General features: G+C 51.7%; 3 protein-coding genes across 5 annotated transcripts in view; all 3 read left to right on the top strand.

The window, feature by feature from the left end:
* Positions 1 to 1,411: 1,411 nt before the first annotated feature.
* Positions 1,412 to 6,325, top strand: CNPPD1 (cyclin Pas1/PHO80 domain containing 1). The gene is made up of 9 exons (XM_070422171.1): positions 1,412 to 1,499; positions 1,746 to 1,833; positions 2,264 to 2,372; positions 3,177 to 3,258; positions 3,428 to 3,548; positions 3,633 to 3,761; positions 4,337 to 4,398; positions 4,756 to 4,873; positions 5,086 to 6,325. The coding sequence occupies exons 2-9, from the start codon at positions 1,765 to 1,767 to the stop codon at positions 5,620 to 5,622; spliced, it is 1,227 nt and encodes a 408-aa protein (XP_070278272.1). The 5' UTR covers positions 1,412 to 1,499; positions 1,746 to 1,764; the 3' UTR covers positions 5,623 to 6,325.
* A 1,477-nt stretch (positions 6,326 to 7,802) lies between these two features.
* On the top strand, positions 7,803 to 13,915 carry SLC23A3 (solute carrier family 23 member 3). 2 transcript variants are annotated; one of them, XM_070423321.1, is made up of 12 exons: positions 7,803 to 8,073; positions 8,210 to 8,367; positions 8,483 to 8,580; positions 8,761 to 8,834; positions 9,008 to 9,189; positions 9,494 to 9,617; positions 9,782 to 9,896; positions 10,853 to 11,106; positions 11,650 to 11,755; positions 12,053 to 12,220; positions 13,189 to 13,284; positions 13,375 to 13,915. In XM_070423321.1, exons 1-12 carry the CDS (start codon positions 7,909 to 7,911, stop codon positions 13,662 to 13,664), a joined length of 1,830 nt encoding a protein of 609 aa, XP_070279422.1. In that variant the 5' UTR covers positions 7,803 to 7,908; the 3' UTR covers positions 13,665 to 13,915. The 2 variants fall into 2 exon arrangements, with proteins under 2 accessions (XP_070279422.1, XP_070279421.1); XM_070423320.1 differs by having other exon boundaries at positions 8,483 to 8,613.
* A 1,042-nt stretch (positions 13,916 to 14,957) lies between these two features.
* The window catches only part of NHEJ1 (non-homologous end joining factor 1), a 75,798-nt gene continuing 73,314 nt past the window's right edge, over positions 14,958 to 17,441 (top strand). Inside the window, exon 1 of one of the 2 annotated variants that reach the window (XM_070423318.1) lies at positions 14,958 to 15,045. The gene's annotated coding sequence lies outside the window, so the exon portion shown is untranslated. The remainder of the gene's footprint in view (positions 15,046 to 17,441) is intronic. The other variant, XM_070423319.1, reaches the window with a different exon arrangement.

Below are 17,441 nucleotides of genomic sequence, written 5' to 3'. Positions count from 1 at the left end.
CGGACTGGTCCACCCAGGTCCCTCCTCGAAGGGTAAACAAACCCCAGCGTGTGACAGGACCGACCCAACAGAAGCGTCACCCACTCAGAGAAGTTGTTTCCTTCCCGTGTCTTTCTGTAAACTTCCGCCCCCCAGTGTATCCGAGCTCCTTCCAGTCCCCTTGCTCAAAGCAGGAGATTGTGGTCAGGGGATGAATTTAAAAATAAAACCCTGTGTAAATGCTGTTTAACTCTTTGGGAGCATGTTAACACCCTTTATTGAGGCTTCCAAGTACCAGGCAGTTTACAGTCCCTTGAACCACTTAATGCCTGCAATAACCCTACAAAATACATGTTTCATTAGGTTTAAAATGCCGAACTATACCAAAAGGTATACAGCAAAAAATAAGTTTCCCTGCTTGCTTGTCCACAGTTCCCCTGTTACCCGCGAGGCCTCGGTTCTTGTCTTGTTGAGGGAAAGAGTTCAATCAAGAGACAGAGTGTAGAAAAGCAAGAATTTATTGGCCGCAGCAAAAATATACTTAAGGGAGTGAAACAAGGAAGGGCATAGCCAAAGCCACAGGAAAGCCGGGCTGGGCTGCCCCAGCTCACTGGGAAGTCAGAGAACAGGGGCCTTGGAGACAGGCTCGGGCCCCTGGCTGAGCCGCCGCTGCCCATGGCTCCCCTGGTTGCAAGTCTCCTGGGGGGTATGTGGTGGGGGGAAGGGGAGGGGACGGAAGGTGTGCTCCCTGGAGGGAAAGCAGGTGGGGACCTTCATCTTCAGTTTAAAAGTTTGGGCATTTAGGGGAGGTCTTACAGCTGGATCAATAGTATATTCATCAACTTTTTGCTGATGTACCAAAACGAGATTTTCTCGATTTGTCCTTGGGTGTGGTTGCAAGTAGCACTAATTGGATTTCTGTTATCTGTCTCCCGGAGTAGGGTGGTTTAAACTACCCTCTGGTTGGGGAGAAGTGCAAACTGTTTGCTCTTAAGTATCCTTGGTTTAGGGAAGATAGGATTTACTGGGTGGCTGTCCTGGAATTTTCCTAGCTTCTTACTATTCTACAACGCACCCACTGTTAAGTTGCTTGTGTGTCCTTGCCAGCTCTTTTTAGGCACACTGCTGTGTGTATCTCCCCTTTTTGAAAACAACTGGGGAGGAACTCGCGGTCCTGCATCTTCGTTTTATTCCCATTAAAATCTACATTAGTACGAAGTCAGCGCGGCTCCTTCATCTCCAATGCGGCACGGTTCCCTAGGAAATGTCCCCACTTCTCAAATGGGGGGAGGGCACGCTGGGCTCGGCTCGCTGACCTGCCCCACGCGGGGCGAGCGCGCTTTGGAGCCCAGCGGCTTCCCGGTCTCCGGAGGCGCGCCCCGCCCCGCGGGCGCAGGAAGTGCCGACGGCTGACTCCGCGACACCCCCGCGGCGGGTAACGCCGGACAGACGCGCGGCGCGGCGCGACCTCGGCTCCGCACGCACAGCCTCGCGGCCAGGTCTCCTCTCTGCTGTTCGAGGTGAGCGATCCGGCCTGCGAGCCCGGAGCCCCGAGCCCCGATCCCGGCGTCCGGAGCCCCGCCCGGGGCGGAACAGGAAGAGGCGCCCTCCTGCCCGGCCCCGCCTGCGACTGCGGGCGCGAGGGGAGGGGCGGCCCTGGCGAGGGCGGCGGCCCGCGCGGAGGAAGCCGAGGGCAGGTGGACGGGCGGGCGGGGACAGCTCGGCAGCCCCCTTACAGCTCGTTCCCTTCCCGTCCACCTTCGCAGGGCGGCGGCTGGCGGCGCGATGGACCTCTCCGGGCTCCTGCTGGACGAAGAAGGCGCCTTCTCCCTCACCGGCTTCCAGGACTTCTCGGTGAGCGCGCTGCCCGCCTCCTCCCCGGCCTCCCCGCACTTGGAGCCCGGACTGAGCGGGGCGGCGAGTTCGCCTGACAGTCTGCCCGGGAGTCGGGCTGTGCTTACTTGCCCCGGCCGGTTGGGCCCTGGGCAGAGCCGCGGGGTACAGGCTTGTGGGGATAGAGGTGGCCAGCGAGGGCTTTTTCCCGGAGAGCCTCACTTGGGGAGCCCTCAGTGGAGGAGGATCTAACCCCTGTGGGTAGGCTGCTATTGGCCAACCAGCCGGAGAACGCGGGGCTGGGGGTGGGGTGGGGGGGCACCCGACCTGCTGGTACCAGCAATGAGACAGGCCTGCGGCCCCGCACCCCCTTGTAGCCCGAGGCCAGGAGATCCTCTCAATCATACCCTTCCTCGCCGTTACCCTCCACCACCCTCCTGCCCTGTTTCAGTTCCTTCCAGGACACCAGAAGCTGAGTGCCAGGATCCGGAGAAGACTCTACTATGGCTGGGGCTGGGAAGCGGACTGTAGCTTGGAGGAGCTCTCCAGCCCCATGGCAGGTGAGACAGTGTTGTGTGACTGGGCAAATGGAAAGCAAGAAAATGGGGTTGTCAGCGGGCACCAAAATGACTAGGTGCAGACACTTCATAGTTAGCTCCCTAGTAGTTGGTATAAGCGCTGGGTTTATTTATTTGTATTTGTTTATTTATTTGTTTACTTATCGCCAGCTGGGCTACTTACTTTTATTTTAAAAAATATGTTTTCTATTGATTTTAGAGAGGAAGGGAGAGGGAGAGAGAGAAACATTGATTGTCTGCCTCCTGCACTCCCCCTACTGGGGATCAGGCCTGCAGCCCCCAGCATGTACCTTGACCAGGAATTGAACTATGGACCCCTTGGTGCATGGGACAGTGCTCAACCAACTGAGTCACACTGGCCATGACCAGGAGTGGGTTTATATTTCACTTTTTTTTTTTTAGCCCAAACGAGTAAAAAACATTGCTATCTTACAAATCTTTATCACTCTTGTTTTGTATAACAGAATTTTCCAAGAACATGTTTATTTCTCAAATGAACAAGAGTGGGAGACAAATTTAAGTAACTTCAGGTGGCTGGTAAATAAGCCTTCCTACTGGAAGGAACTGCAGTTCAAACTTGGGACGGACTTTTTGTCTCAGTGTGGGAGAATTGATCTCTGTTACTATGGTCCTGTCTCCAGGGCCTCAGATAATAGAGAGCGCTCTGGGTCTTCTGCTGAAAGCAGTGGGGACTAGTGTGTGTGTGTGTGTGTGGGGGGGGGGGGGGCGCGGGGTGCGGGGCGGGTGGAGTTGTTTGCTTACTCTGTTTTCCTTCTGCCCCTGCAGACATTGCTGTGGAATTGCTCCAGAAGGCAGCCCCCAGCCCTATTCGCCGACTCCAGAAGAAATATGTAGCCCATGTGTCCCGGTGAGCCTGGAATTGAGGGGGACAGGATGAAAGTGTTTGGAACCTAGAACCTAGAAAGAAGGGAATGATTATCTCTAAAGAGAAGCTGTAAAGACACAGGGATGGGCCTCAGGAGTTACAAGAGCTGAAAAGCCCTTGGGTTTAATTACTGATCCTTTCCACTACCTAGGGAGGCATGCATCTCCCCGTGTGCTATGATGCTAGCTCTGGTGTACATTGAACGGCTCCGGCACCGAAACCCGGACTACCTACAGCATGTGTCCTCCTCTGACTTGTTCCTGATCTCCATGGTAGGACAGCCCCTCCCCTCATTTCCCTGGTGAGCCAGGAGCCCAATGTGAGCTCTGTTGACACCACCTCTGGTGCCTCTGCAGATGGTGGCCAGTAAGTACCTCTATGATGAAGGGGAGGAGGAGGAGGTCTTCAATGATGAATGGGGAGCTGCAGGGGGTGTGGCTGTGCCCACTCTCAATGCCCTGGAGAGGGGCTTCCTGAGTGCCATGGTGAGTAGCTATTCTTTCTCTCTCTCTCTCTCTCTCTCTCTCTCTCTCTCTCTTTGTTTCCCTAGCCCATCTTTATGTTCCTTTCACCCTTTGTCTTTTCTCTCTCAGCCTTCTGTTTCTTAATTTCTCTTTCTGCCTGTCCTCCTTGTTAGTATCTTCCCTTTTTAGCCCTCTGGACTAACTATAGCCTTTGAAGGTGACTGTGTAGTGAGGCCAGAAATGGAGCATCTCTGCTTCCCCATTCCTCCAGGCCCACCTGGGTACACTTTGAGACAAGAGTTTATCCTACTGGGTGCTAATTATTTGCTTCCAGACTTTCTCTACTCCTAGCCTCATGGGTCATTAGCAGGATTATTTTCTCCCTGTGCCATTAATGGAGGGTGTAATGTGAATGCAGATATGTGATGATTAAATTAGTTAATACATAAAAGCTCTTGGAATAGTATTTGGCACATAGAAAGTGTCAAGTAAGTATTACACATAGTGGCAGTTGTAGTGCTGTTGCCGCTCTGGTTATTAAATGATTGTGGCTCATGTCTGAGCCTGGTTTGGTGCCCCTCTCTTCATACCCACAGGATTGGCGTCTCTACACTGAACCTCGGGAGATATTTGAGGTGCTGAGCTGGTTAGAGAGCTGGTAAGTTCTAGGAGTTGAGGGGCTTAAAGGCTGAGGCCTAAGCCATAGGAGCTAGACAGAGATAAGGGTCTGTGGGGGTAAGGGGGGCGAAGGGAGGAGACAGGGAAGAGAATTGTCCAAGACAGTGGTTCCCAAACCTGCCTGCCCTTTTTGTAATCAGTCAGTCACCTTTGGGAGAGTGGGAGAAGATTATAAAAAATACAGATCAAGATCTCACCCTCAGTTTCTGGGATCAACAGGCAACCTAGGAATCTGTACTTTTAACAAGTTCCCCAGTGTTCCCTGGTGGGTCCCTGGGAGAATGTAGGTACCGTTGGGCCAGCTGCAGACGCTCTGTCTTTTCTCCCCTCCCAACAGTGTGGCTGAGCATCAGGGACGGCGACGGGGCTGGTACACCTACACAGACCTGTGTGTGCTGCTGGAGCAGCCAGCCTGGCAGCTGGCCCTGGGCTCCCTCTGCCATCGGCTGGCAAAGGTGAGAAGGAGTTAGGAAGGATAGGAGGCTTGAGCAGGTTGGTGTGTGGGTGGGATGATGTAAAGCAAATGCTAAAAGGGTTTAGGAGAAGATGGTGACACAGAGCTCTAACTTGAACTTCTAGAGACTGGGGTGGGTGTGTTACGACTATCAGAAGCAGGTTTTAGGGGGAGGGTAATTGACACTGACCTTTCTTATCTTCTCTCCTGCAGCTGTCCTGCCTGTTAGCTGTGGCATATGTGAGCGGTGTGGCCCTGGCTGTGGCATCGGTGGCTGTAATACACCAGTCTTTGGGGCTGTCCTGCAGCCTGCCACCTGGCCCCCCGGACCTTGGACTGGCTTCCAGGTGCCTCTTGGAACCCTGCATACCTTCTCGTGTGCCACAGTGCCTGCCATCTCCTACTAATGTCTCCAGCTTCCTGGAAGGCGACGTAGGGCTGCGTTCACTCTGGGGCAGTCTTCTGGCCTCACTGACCCCCCCACCATTGCCTCCCCCAGACCCTCCTGCCCCTCCCACTCTTCTCCTTAACTGTCCCTTTTGCCAGAAGCTCCAGAAAGACTCACCAACTTGTCATGCCTGCCACCGTCCCAACCATACGGGGCCCCCAAGCCCCTGGTACCACTCCCATGGCCTGGCTCCACCCTGGCCCTGGAGCCCGATGCCTTCTCTGCTCCCACAGCCCCAGCAGTGTTCCATTTTCAGCATCATGGAGCTGGCCCGCCTCAAGTCTTTCATTTTCCCAGGCTAGGTAGGGTTCTGAGGAATGCATGAAGAGGACTTGGGAATCCCTGAGAACCTGAGGAGCAATGCTTGATTTAGATCCTCTCTACCTCTCTGGGTCCTTGGCTGGTCCCTTGTTATTCTGGGTGAGGGAGCTTAAGGGGTTATGGGAGCTAAAGGACTGAAGGTCTCTCGCTCTCCTAGACCTCAGTAGCTGGCTGCTTGGCCAGGGCAGTGATGGTGCCAGGGAAAGCTTCAACCAGGGGCAAGGCACAGGTGGGTAGAGGAGAAGCCCTTGTCTCTTCACCCCCTCTAGGCTCTGTTAGACTTTAGCTGTTTAGTTCCCTGGGACGGAAGGGAAAAAGTGGGAGATGGGAAATGTGGGCGATGGAGGGAGGAAATGTTGACCAGGTCTGTGTGATGTCTCTGAGGCAAGAGAGCCAGGGATTGATAGGGCCAAGGTGGGAGCTCTGAGGGAAGGCAGGGTGAGGTGGGGAGCCCAATCCGCACCTGCCCCTGGAATGTAGTCTAAAGGAGCCTGGGACTGCTGGGACCTTCGACCTTGCCCTTTTGTCTTCCAACCTCATCATTTAGTACCCTACTCCTGGGCTTCCCTCTCTTCTGGTTCCTCTCCTGGGTGTTCTCTTCACAGGCCTCTCTGGCCGCCGCTTTGTATCTGGGTTTTTCACGCTTTTGTAGAACTGAGGTTTCAATAAACAGTTTTAGTTGCATGGCCTGGACTCTTCCTTCTCTGGCAGCCCTTGGAAGGGCAGACTTCCCCATATCTGCCTTTTAAGCCTCCCTACTTCCCAGTCCCATTACCTATGACTCATTCTCTCTGAGCCCCATTTCAGAACTTCCTGTTTGATAGTCATAGGCTTCCATTCCAAACTTCCCTTCATCCCTGCTCCCAGCACCGTGGGGTCACTAGCGCTGCCCAACTTGGATGCCATGGGGCACGGATGGTTACTGTACCATGTTTGGAGTTGGCCATGACTGTTGAAAGTTCTGGGTGAGCACCACCCTTGTAGTTTCTGGATCACATCTTGAGAGAGAGGCCAAGCCACGTATCCAGCAAAGCCCCATCAGCTTCTTGAGGGCAAGCCCCAAGGACACTTATGAATCCTGGCTTCCAATCCAGTCTGTCACGTGGTGGTAGTTGGTGTTAAGAGCAGTTCCAAGCTGGGTTATCATTGGAAGAAGGAAAACCTTTCTGGGCAGCTGGACTGAGGGTATTTGGGACTGCTTATGATGATCATAGCAGGGGTGTACTGCCTGCCTTCTGGGGGGCATTTTATAAATGTATGAGACACTTCTTGCTGCAAAAATTTGAAGGTATGCTCCTGGCATTTCGTTGGCCTGGGCAGAATGCTAGATATCCTGAGATGCTCAGGACACCGCTTATTAGGAAGAATTCCCAAGATGACTTTGGAGTGACCGACTGCACATCCTGCATAGGAAAACCCTGTTCATATTGGACCCTAGAACCATCTAACTTCACATGTAAACACAAAGTCCTTTTTGCACATTTTAAAAAAGACTCCATTTTCCAGGAATGCACCTCCTTGCAAATTAAACATTACTTTGCTTTGGCACTTTACCATGAACTTGTTCACTACTTTGGAGCATCAGGTCACCAAGGACAGCACTGCCTATGGTCTGGTCCATGAGTCCACGGGAAAGGACCAGTATCGGCATTGTGGCTACTGCATCCACAGGGATTCATATGGGGGTGGGGACTGGATCACTTCACTGCCTTCTCTTTTAGTTGGGCCCAAACTTTCACATAATGAAATACCTTTTATCATAAATTATTTTTATTTCTCCTTTATATTACCGTGAGGACATTATATAGGTTGTCATGTATGTCATTCATTACCCATTCATTACCTTTTAAGGTAGTCCAAGGGCTTTGACCCTGAAAGGGTAGAGGACTGTAGTGTAATGATGGTTCTAAATTGCGGTGGAGAGGAGGGAATAGAGCCCAAAATCTTCCCAGGTTATTTTCTAGATCTCCTCACCCCTCTTATCCTGCTTTACAGAGACTGGAACAAGGGATCTAGATGGAGATTCTTGGGGGAGGAATCCAGAACATGGCTCCCAGTTAATGGATGATGGAATTTGCACAAGAACTGGGCAAAGGTGAAAGGGCTGTGTCCTCTCCCAAATCTCTCATTCCTTCGCTCTGCTTCATTGGCACTCCAACCACCTCCCCACTCCAGGCAGCCAAACTCTGACTTCAGCCAAACTCTGACCTCTTACTCTACTTAATTCTGGCTCAGGGCAGTCAACACAATACGAAAGGCAGGACAGCATGAGCCGATCACACCCCCAAACCATCCAACTCAGATCTGTGGGCTCCCAACAAACCCAGGCTCCCCTGTCTCCACAGCTTGCTGTCCAGAATCCCTCCTCCCACTCTTGGGCGTCTCTAAGTAGGCCTCCTCCCTGGGGCCTCGGCTGTCTTCTGGCTTTGCAGGTAGGAGGCAGATGTGCAGGAGTTGGTGCTGGCTGAAGGGGGTGTTTGGGGAATAGATGTGGCATTAGAAATTCTCTGGAAATAGGTATTTCTGCCTAGTTCTGAAGACCACCCCTTCCCGTACCTCCACCTGCAGCATATTTTGGTCCTGGCTTCTCTCCTCTGTGCCTCACACCTGCTTCTGCTTCGAAGTCTCCCCCCAGGAGGACTCTCTTACTCCCCTGCCCACCTCCTGGCCTCCAGCCTCTTTGCATGTGGTGTGTCTACCACCCTGCAAACTTGGATGGGCAGCAGGTAAGAGGGACTCCCTAGAGGGAGAGAGCAGGTCCCGGGGGTGGCTAGGAGAACCTTGGGAAGTCCTTTTGGCTGCAACCTGTTTCCAGACCTGCTGGGGCTGCTGTTCCTACAGGCTGCCTCTTGTCCAGGCTCCATCCTTTGAGTTCCTTGTTCCTGCTCTGGTGTTGACCAACCGAAAGCTGCCTCTGGCCATCCAGCAACCTGGAAACTGTGAGCACCGAGCAAGGCTGAGGGTGGGGTTGGGTGCTAATCTGAGTGTACAGGTGTAGGTAGGTACAGAATTGAGAAAAGGCACCTTGGGGGTCTTGGAGCTGTGCAGGCATCAGCTAGGACTGCACTGCCGTGGGTCTCCATCCCATTTACCTCCTCTCCATGCCCTCAACTTTCCAGCCTCCCACCTGCTGCACCCCTGTGAGGGGCCTGGCTGCCATAGCCTGGAGCTCCGGAACACTTCTCTCCAAGAGGTAGTGCCTGGGGCTGGGGAGGCTCTGGTTTCCATTATGCAGGGAGTGAGCTGCTCTGAGAGGAGGGGGTGGGGGGACTCTGGGGAAGGGACCCACCCTGGAATTAGGAAGTCAAGGCAAGGTCAAATCGGTCAAGCAGAATGTTTTCTCTGTCCTCTCCTCCTCTCCACTAGGTGTCTGGGGCAGTGGTGGTGTCTGGGCTGCTGCAGGGCATGCTGGGACTATTGGGGGCTCCTGGCCACTTGTTCCTTCACTGCGGACCCCTGGTACTGGCCCCCAGCCTGGTTGTGGCAGGGCTCTCTGCCCACAGGGAGGTGGCCCTGTTCTGCTCTGGTCACTGGGGGCTGGCCTTGCTGTACGTAAGTCCTGAGAGGCGTGGGGTGGTGACCAGCGGGGTGTGCAGGACAGGACAGGGGGAGGGCAGAGTTGCTGGGCCTACCAGATTGAGCAGCTATCTGAGCAGGGACAACTTTGTGGATTCATTTGGTTTCCCTAACTTTTACACAGTCTTCCACTGACCCCCAAAGTGCCGTCCTTCCCCGTCCATGGGGGCTTTCTTCTCTGGGACCCCTTTTTGTGGAATTCTGCCACTCCTGCCTCCATTGCCTGCCTCAGGATACCTGCTTCCTCCTGCTCCTCAAGTTCCTTCTCTCTCCTAGGCTTATCCTGCTCATGGTGGTCTGTTCTCAGCACCTGGGCTCCTGCCAGTTACCTCCATGCCCCTGGAGGCCAGCTTCAACCTCTTCAACTTGCACTCGAATCCCTGCCTTCCGGCTCCTCTCGGTATGTGGGGGTCTGGGCAAGGGCAGTCAAGATGAGAAGGGCCAACACAGTACACTTGCTCTACCCACCCCCTACTCTCTGGCCTCTGTTACTCCTCTAAGGCTGGCCTGGAAGGATCTGGGGGGTGGAGGGAGGTTCTTTTCCATCTCAGTCTTGCCTCTCAGGTGCTGGTCCCAGTGGCCTGTGTGTGGATCATCTCTGCCCTTCTGGGTCTCAGCGTCATCCCCCTGGAGCTGTCTGCCCCCACTGAGGCACCGTGGTTTTGGCTGCCTCACCCAAGTATGTTTTCTCCTAGTCCTCCATCCTCTTGCTGAAATGAAGGTGTCTCTTTTTTTCAACTCAAGATTTAATGAACTTAATTTCTGAGTTAAATCCTGTGTTTTCTCAAAACACACAGGAGAGAGAAATTGCCACTCTCAGGGGCAATGCTAGCCTCTCACCACAGATGTCTGCAAACCCCAGCACTCTCTACTGATACTCCTTACCCAATTTACACATTTATGTTACCTACCCCACAGGCATTTGAGTTAGTGATCTGTGTAAAAAGATTGCTTTTGAGGCATTGCATCTGAAATCTGCTCATTCATCCATTTAATAAAGGCCTGTTGAGTGTCGATTAAGTGCTAGGTACTTGATAGGGGACATAGTGATAAACATGATATACATATTACCGGTTCTCATGAAACATATAATCTATTGGGCAATACAGATCCTAATTAAGTAGGCATCCAACTAATGCAAAATTGCATGTGGCAAGTGTAACAATGGGGAGTACATTGTGTGATGAAAACTTATAATGGGGAGTCTGATTCTATCAGAGAGTCAGGAAAGGTATTCTTGAGGAAGTGATCATTGAGCTGAGATATGAGTAGGAGCTAACTGGGTGAAGGAAGACAGAAGAGCATTCTAGGTGGAGAGAACAGCATATGCAAAAGCCCTGTGGTGGCCAGCAGCACAGCAAAGGATCTTAAACAAGGACAGTGTATCTGGAGTGAGGGAAGTCAGGCAGAGTGTAGTGGGAGATGAGGCTAAAGGGACAGAGGTAAGGTCAGACCCAAGAAGACCTGTAGACCATGGTAAAAGGATGGTTTTTATTCTAAGAGTTTGATGGTTTTCTTCTAAGACATCCTAAAAGGCAATGGGGTCTCTAGGATTCTTGTAGCACAGTCCTTTGGAGGTGGGGGGATGCTCCAGACTTGAGTCTGGCCCCAAAGTCCCTCTTTCTCTCTCTTCAGCTGAGTGGGTCTGGCCCTTGCTGACACCCCGGGCTCTGGCTGCAGGCATCTCCATGGCCTTGGCAACCTCCATCAGCTCCCTGGGCTGCTACGCGTTGTGTGGTTGGCTGCTGCATTTGCCTCATCCACCTCCACATGCCTGTAGTCGAGGGCTGAGCCTGGAGGGCCTGGGAAGTGTGCTGGCTGGGCTGCTAGGGAGCCCGTTAGGCACTGCATCCAGTTTCCCCAATGTGGGCACAGTGAGTCTTATCCAGGTATGTGGATGGGATGGGGGTGGGGGGTGGGGGCTGTGCTGGAGGTGCAGGAGAGGGAAGGGAACTCACATGACTGACTGACAGCTATGTGCTATACTCTGTTAGGCACTTCACATCAGTGTTCTCATTTAGGGAGGTGCCTAGAAGTGGTAAGGGGCTAGGAGTGTAAGGAAGACACCAAATCAACATTGAACTTCTTCTATGCCTCGGGCACTGTATCAGGGCTGGGGTTCCAGTGAAGAATGAGTCAAAGTCCCTGCTCTCTTGGGGACTTCAGAGAGGGAGAGGCAGACAATTTGAGAAACACACACACACACACACACACACACACCCCAAAACATAAATAAGGTAATTTCCCGAAAACAAAGCAGGTAGTGGGGTAGTGGTTGAATAAGGGAGGCCCCTTTAGGTAGAGTGCTTGGGGATGCTCCGTGGAAGGGTAACATTTGAGTTGGGATCCAAATGGTGAGAAGAGGCCACCAGGCAAACACCTTGAATAGTCAAAGAGGTGGCTGTGTTTTCTAACGTCTCTTCTTCATGTAGGCTGGACCTCAGCGAGTGGCCCACTTGGTGGGGCTGCTCTGTGTGGGGCTTGGGCTCTCCCCGAGGCTGGCCCACCTCCTCACCACCATCCCGCTGCCTGTTCTAGGTGAGTGAATGTATCAGCAGAACTGGTATTGACCTAGTATCCCCCTAGTATTGACCTAGTGGCCCAACTGGTTGCTGTGGCTGGCACCCTTTTTTTCTGAATAGTCTCCCTGATACATGGATATGTATGTCAGCTGCCTTCATTTTCTCAGCCCAACAGAAGCCCTTGATTTGGCTTCTGGCAGAATCAGAAACCGCCTTTTGGTCATCTCTCTCGTTCACAATCTGCCCCACCCTGCAATACTCCCTGCTATGCCAGCCCTCTCTCAACTCCTTTGATGACTTTCCTATGAGACAGGTGGAGTGCTGGGCGTGACCCAGGCTGTGGTTGTGTCTACTGGATTCTCCAACTTCCACCTGGCTGACATTGACTCTGGGCGGAATGTCTTCATTGTTGGCTTCTCCATCTTCATGGCCCTGCTGCTGCCAAGATGGCTTCGGGAAGCTCCGGTTCTGCTAAGCACAGGTGGGAGGGAGGGAGGAAGAGTTGTTCAGTATCGGGAAGCCAGGGCTTGAGGCTTGAGGCTCTCTGAATTGCAGGCCCTACACCCTTTTCTGGTCTTTCGTATAAACAGTTCATCCATTTGTTTAGCAAATATTTATTGAGCACCATGCAAGTTCCTTGGAATACAAAGGTGCCTCCAGATGTTACAGTTTAGTAAGAGAAATTAGATGTGTAGGCACATAACAGGAAAGGTTCAGATAAAGAGCTGTGCTGCTCAGTGGTGAAGAGATGGATGACTTATGGATTGAGATGATCCAGGTAAGTTTTATGGAGAAAGTAATGTTGAGCTGGTCTTGCAGGATGCTAAGATTTAAGCACATTTGGTGAGAAGGTCATTCCTGGTGGAGGAACCATCATAAAGACGTAGAAGGAGGAAGTCATAGGGGATGTCCTGAGAGCAGCAAATAGCTTAGTGTTTTAGTTCAGCTTAGCAAGCAGCAGTGGTTCTCAATTGAGAATGATTTTGACAATGTCTGAAGACATTTTTGGCTGTTACAAAAAGGGGATGGGGAATTGTTACAGGCATGTAGTGGGTAGAGCCATGCTGCTTAGTATCCTACAGTGCACAAGACAGCCCCCCTCAAAGAATTATCTGGTCTAAATGATTAGTAGTACTGAGGTTGAAAAACCCAGGGTAGAGCATAGAAGGTAAGTGGGAAATAAGGTTGGGGATTTTAATACAAAACTTTCCAGAGCCTGGAAAAATCAAAGCATATCTGGAGGGCATGTGGATGCTCAGGAGATAGGGTGTTGAGCAGGGATCCTGTGAGAAGGGCCAGGGTGGAGAGGGACAAAGGACGAAGGGGATGGAACTACGATTCAGAAACATCTGTCCTTAGTCCAAGACTTAGATTTAAGTCTGGAAGTATGAGACTCATTGGCCTTGCATAGTATCAGGGTTCCCCTCCTGCCTGGTCCCAATCCTATAGGCTGGAGCCCCTTGGATGTGTTACTTCACTCGCTGCTTGCAGAGCACATCTTCCTGGCGGGCCTTTTGGGTTTCCTCCTAGAGAACACCATTCCTGGTAAGTTGAGGTAAGGCCCTAGACTGGGAATGGCCAGGAAGCCATCACTCCCTGGGTTGGGCAATGGACTGACTGACTTCTGTTTTGCAGGCACACGGCTTGAACGAGGCCTAGGTCAAGGACTATCATCCCCTTTCACTGCCCAAGAGGCTCGGATGCCTCAGAACTCCAGGGAGAAGGCTGCTCAAGAGTATGAGCTTCCTCTTCCCCTCCAAAACTTGTGTCCCTGCATCCCCCAGCCAGCCCGTTGCCTCTGCCCATTGCCTGAAGACCCTGGGAATGAGGAAGGAGGGCCTGCTGAGCCAGGAGAGACAGCCGACTTGCTGCCTGGTTTTGGGGAACAGTACCCCCGGTCTAGCAGAGAACGTAGGTCCCATTAATTCCAGGATTCATACTTCCGCTCTGGTTAGATTGCTCTATCTCCCAGCTTGCTGGAGAGTCAGCTTCCAGGTTCTACTTTCTCTTAGGGAGTGTGTGTGTCTGTGTGTGTGTAAAATAGGTCTACTCAAGGGTCTTGTTTCCCAATGGGTATGTTGCCTTTCCTTCTCTTAATTAAGTCCAACTGTTTCAGAGTAGAGGCCATGAATGAATAAATGAGATATTGCCTGTAAACTATCTATACTTGTACTCTGGCATTCACTTAAGTATTTACTGAGCGCTTCCCGTGTGCAAGGCCCTGGAACTACAGGTATGGATAGGACAGGGTTCCTGCCCTAGCTGGTTTGGCTCAGTGGATAGAGCATTGGCCTGGGGACTGAAGGGTCCCAGGTTTGATACTGGTCAAGGGCACATGCTCGGGTTGCAGGCTTGTAGGAGGCAGCCAATTGGTGATTCTTTCCCATCATTGATGTTTCTTTCTCCCTCTCTGAAATCAATACAAATATATTTTAAAAAACCACTTACAGTTTTAAAAGACTTATGTAATTACTAACTAAAATCCAAAGCAGAAGGCAGTCTGTATCGAAGATTAAAACAATGCTATGGGAGCAAAGAGGAAAAAGCAATTAATTCTGACTTGGGTTGTGGGAAAGGCTTTATTGAAAGCAGCAGCTCTGAGGCTGGCCTTAGCAAGAGGAAGATTTGGGGTTGTGGAAAATGCACCAGAACAATTTTCCAGCTCAGGTATCCAGCTCAAGAAAAACCATAAGTTGTACGAAGTACAAGATGATTTGAGGGATTTCAAGCTTCTCAGTGGTGATGAAGCCTAATTATGGCAATGTGGGGGAGGCAGGGGAAGTGACATTTATTGACAAGTCCAAATACAGGACTCCTCTCCTGCACCCTCACAGGGCATTAAAAAAACAAAACAAACAAACAAACAAACAAAACAATAAGAGAGACTCATTGATCGGCTGCCACCTGCACACCCCTTAATGGGGATTGAGTCTGCAACCCGGCATGTGGGCATGTGCCCTGACCAGAATCCAACGGTGACCTCTTGGTTCATAGGTGGATGCTCAACCCCTGAGCGGACCCACCCGACATTCTTTCTTTCCACGGGGCAGCCCCGCTCCCCCTCCACCTCTCCACCAGCGGGCCGCCTGCCTCTCCCCCTGGCCAAGGTGGACCTCCAGGTCTGAGCGCTCCTCCAATCAGCTCCGTGGGCCCAGATGCCCCGCCCATGCCGGCCCGGGCTCCGCCCTGTGTCCCTAAGGCCCCGCCTCCCGTGGGGGGTGGGGAATGGCTCTAGTCTAGGCCTTTCGGTTTGCGTGGGCGGCAGGCCTGCCGCGGGGAGGGTGGGAGCTGTTGCAGCCGCTCACGGTAGGTGGGGTCGGGCTCCAATCGGGACCAGAGCCGGGCCGAGCGGCGCGAGGCTGCTCCGACCCTGCGCGGTGCCGAGCCCACGGGCGCTTTGTCCCAGGAGGGACCCGCGCGCGGCCCACGTTCCTGGGCCGACCTCCCGGGGTGGGCGGGGCCTCGGGGGCCGCGCGCGCACAGCCCGCCTCCCGGCCGCGAGGCGGGGTCGGTGAGGCTACTCCTCGGCGGGCTGCTTTGTGCGAGAAAAGCAGCGGGTGGTTGGCTTTGTTACCCCTGAGGGGTCCCGAGCCGCGCCCCAGTGCAGCCGAAGCTGTAGAAATGCTGAGGCGGACGGCGAAGGCCCCTCTGGCGAGGGTGCCCGGCGCGGCTCCTGGGCTGGGGCTGTAGTCGCGGGAGCGAGGTTTCGTCCCTCCCGCGGGGGCGGGGCGTGGCCCAGCCCAAGGGTCGCCGGGGCCTTGCTGCCATCTGCTGGTTGGCGAGGGAACTGCGCCGAACTGCAGGCCGAGGGGCGGGGCTTGGCGCAGACCCGCGTTCCCCGGTGACCTCACCTTGCTGTTGGACCTGGGCGTACCCCTACTTCCTTCAAGAATAATAAACGGGTTTGCCGGGTGGTTCAGTGGTTGAGCTTGGACCTATGAACCAGGAGGTCACGTTGGATTCTGATCAGGGCACATGCCCGGTTTGCTACTGGATCTCCAGTTGGGGGGCGTGCAGGAGACAGCTGATTAATGATTCTTTTTTTTTTTTTTTTTTTTATATATTTTATTGATTTTTTACAGAGAGGAAGGGAGAGAGATAGAGAGTTAGAAACATCGATGAGAGAGAAACATCGATCAGCTGCCTCCTGCACATCTCCCACTGGGGATGTGCCCGCAACCCAGGTACATGCCCTTGACCGGAATCGAACCTGGGACCCTTCAGTCCGCAGGCTGACGCTCTATCCATTGAGCCAAACCGGTTTCGGCTGATTAATGATTCTTTATCATTGATGTTTATCTCTCCCTCTCCCTTCCTCTTTGAAATCAATAAAAATATATTAAAAAATAATAAACGGGAAAATATGGTTAACGTGGGGGTGAAAGGGGATCTTGAAGAATAAAAGAAAAAGGTGGGATAGAGAGCCTCAGACTCAACAGGACGTGGGTGGCGCTAAATATCTGACCTTTTTATGTGGCCTGTTGACCCTGCCCACACTTTAAACTCCTCCCCTACCTCGAAAACAAAAAAACGACACAAAACCCCCACATCCCTACAGTTTGATGTTCCTGAGCTTCCAGGCTTTCTGAAGTGATCGGCCAGGATAACCCAATTTTGGTGAATCAGACAGTACACTCGAGGTAGTGCCACTAAGGGAGAGAAGGGTTTGGCGACTTCACTGTGTCTGCGGCCTTGTCAATGAGTTCTGGTGCAGTGAGGATTAGCTTAATCACGGTAGGAACTGTGACTGATGTACCATTCAACAAAAAAAATTTTGAGGCTGCTGCAAATGGAAGTCAAAATATTTCACTTGTCTACCCACTGTACAGATTAAATTATGTTACAAGGCTGTGTTTAAAAAACTAGGTTATGGTTGGAAGAATAATGGCTTAGACTGAGATGGAAATGCCTGAAACAAACCATGTTAACTTTGTTAATGAAACCCAAGAAATTTTCTTTATATTCTGAGATGCACCCCCCCACTTCACTTTGTATTTATGTACTGAAATAATAAAGGAAATTATAACACTCCCCCCCTTTTTTAACCCACAAGAAAAAGAAAACTTCTTGTCAAGTAGCCACAGTTGCTGAATATCTACTAGGTTAAGGCTACAGATTGAGTTGTTGAAGTAGAAAAGTTGCTTTGCAGTTCTAGGATGTGCAGTAGGGCACGGTATCATCGATGGCAGTGCCTTAGGGTGGGGATGTGGGGGATGAGTGAAGTGGGCGTTCATCATCTCTACCTCTGTGATGTACTCTGCCTTGTATTTATGACTTCTTAGCCTTTCAGGTTCTTCTTGAATTGGGATTTGGGCTTTCCTGTTTGCTCTGGACCCAGTGTTTATTAGCTTCTGATTTGTGTGTCATTGATCCCTTTGAGAATTTGTCCATAGCCGTGGACTTCTTCTCCCCAAATGAATATACGCATGTATGCACAAATTTTGCATGCAATTCCAGAGGACTCATATACATAGATTCTAGATTAAGAATCTGTCTTAGGGAATATATATTTATATTATTATATATATAATCATTTATTATATTTGTCATTATATTATATATATTTTTAGAATATGTATTTCTGTTCAGTGAAAAAAAAGTATATATATATCCTGAGAGCTTCCAGAGTTTTGTTTTTAGATAATGATCAAATAATTTGAATTTTCTCTGATGACACTTATGATTTATGATGTTTTCTGAGA

The sequence above is a fragment of the Myotis yumanensis genome, unplaced genomic scaffold (assembly GCF_028538775.1).
Source record: "Myotis yumanensis isolate MYYU_CA2020_CCGP unplaced genomic scaffold, mMyoYum1.0.hap1 SCAF_8, whole genome shotgun sequence".
NCBI lineage: Eukaryota > Metazoa > Chordata > Mammalia > Chiroptera > Vespertilionidae > Myotis > Myotis yumanensis.
Note: the sequence above shows the minus strand (reverse complement) of the source record. Positions and strands in the feature narration are given on the sequence as shown.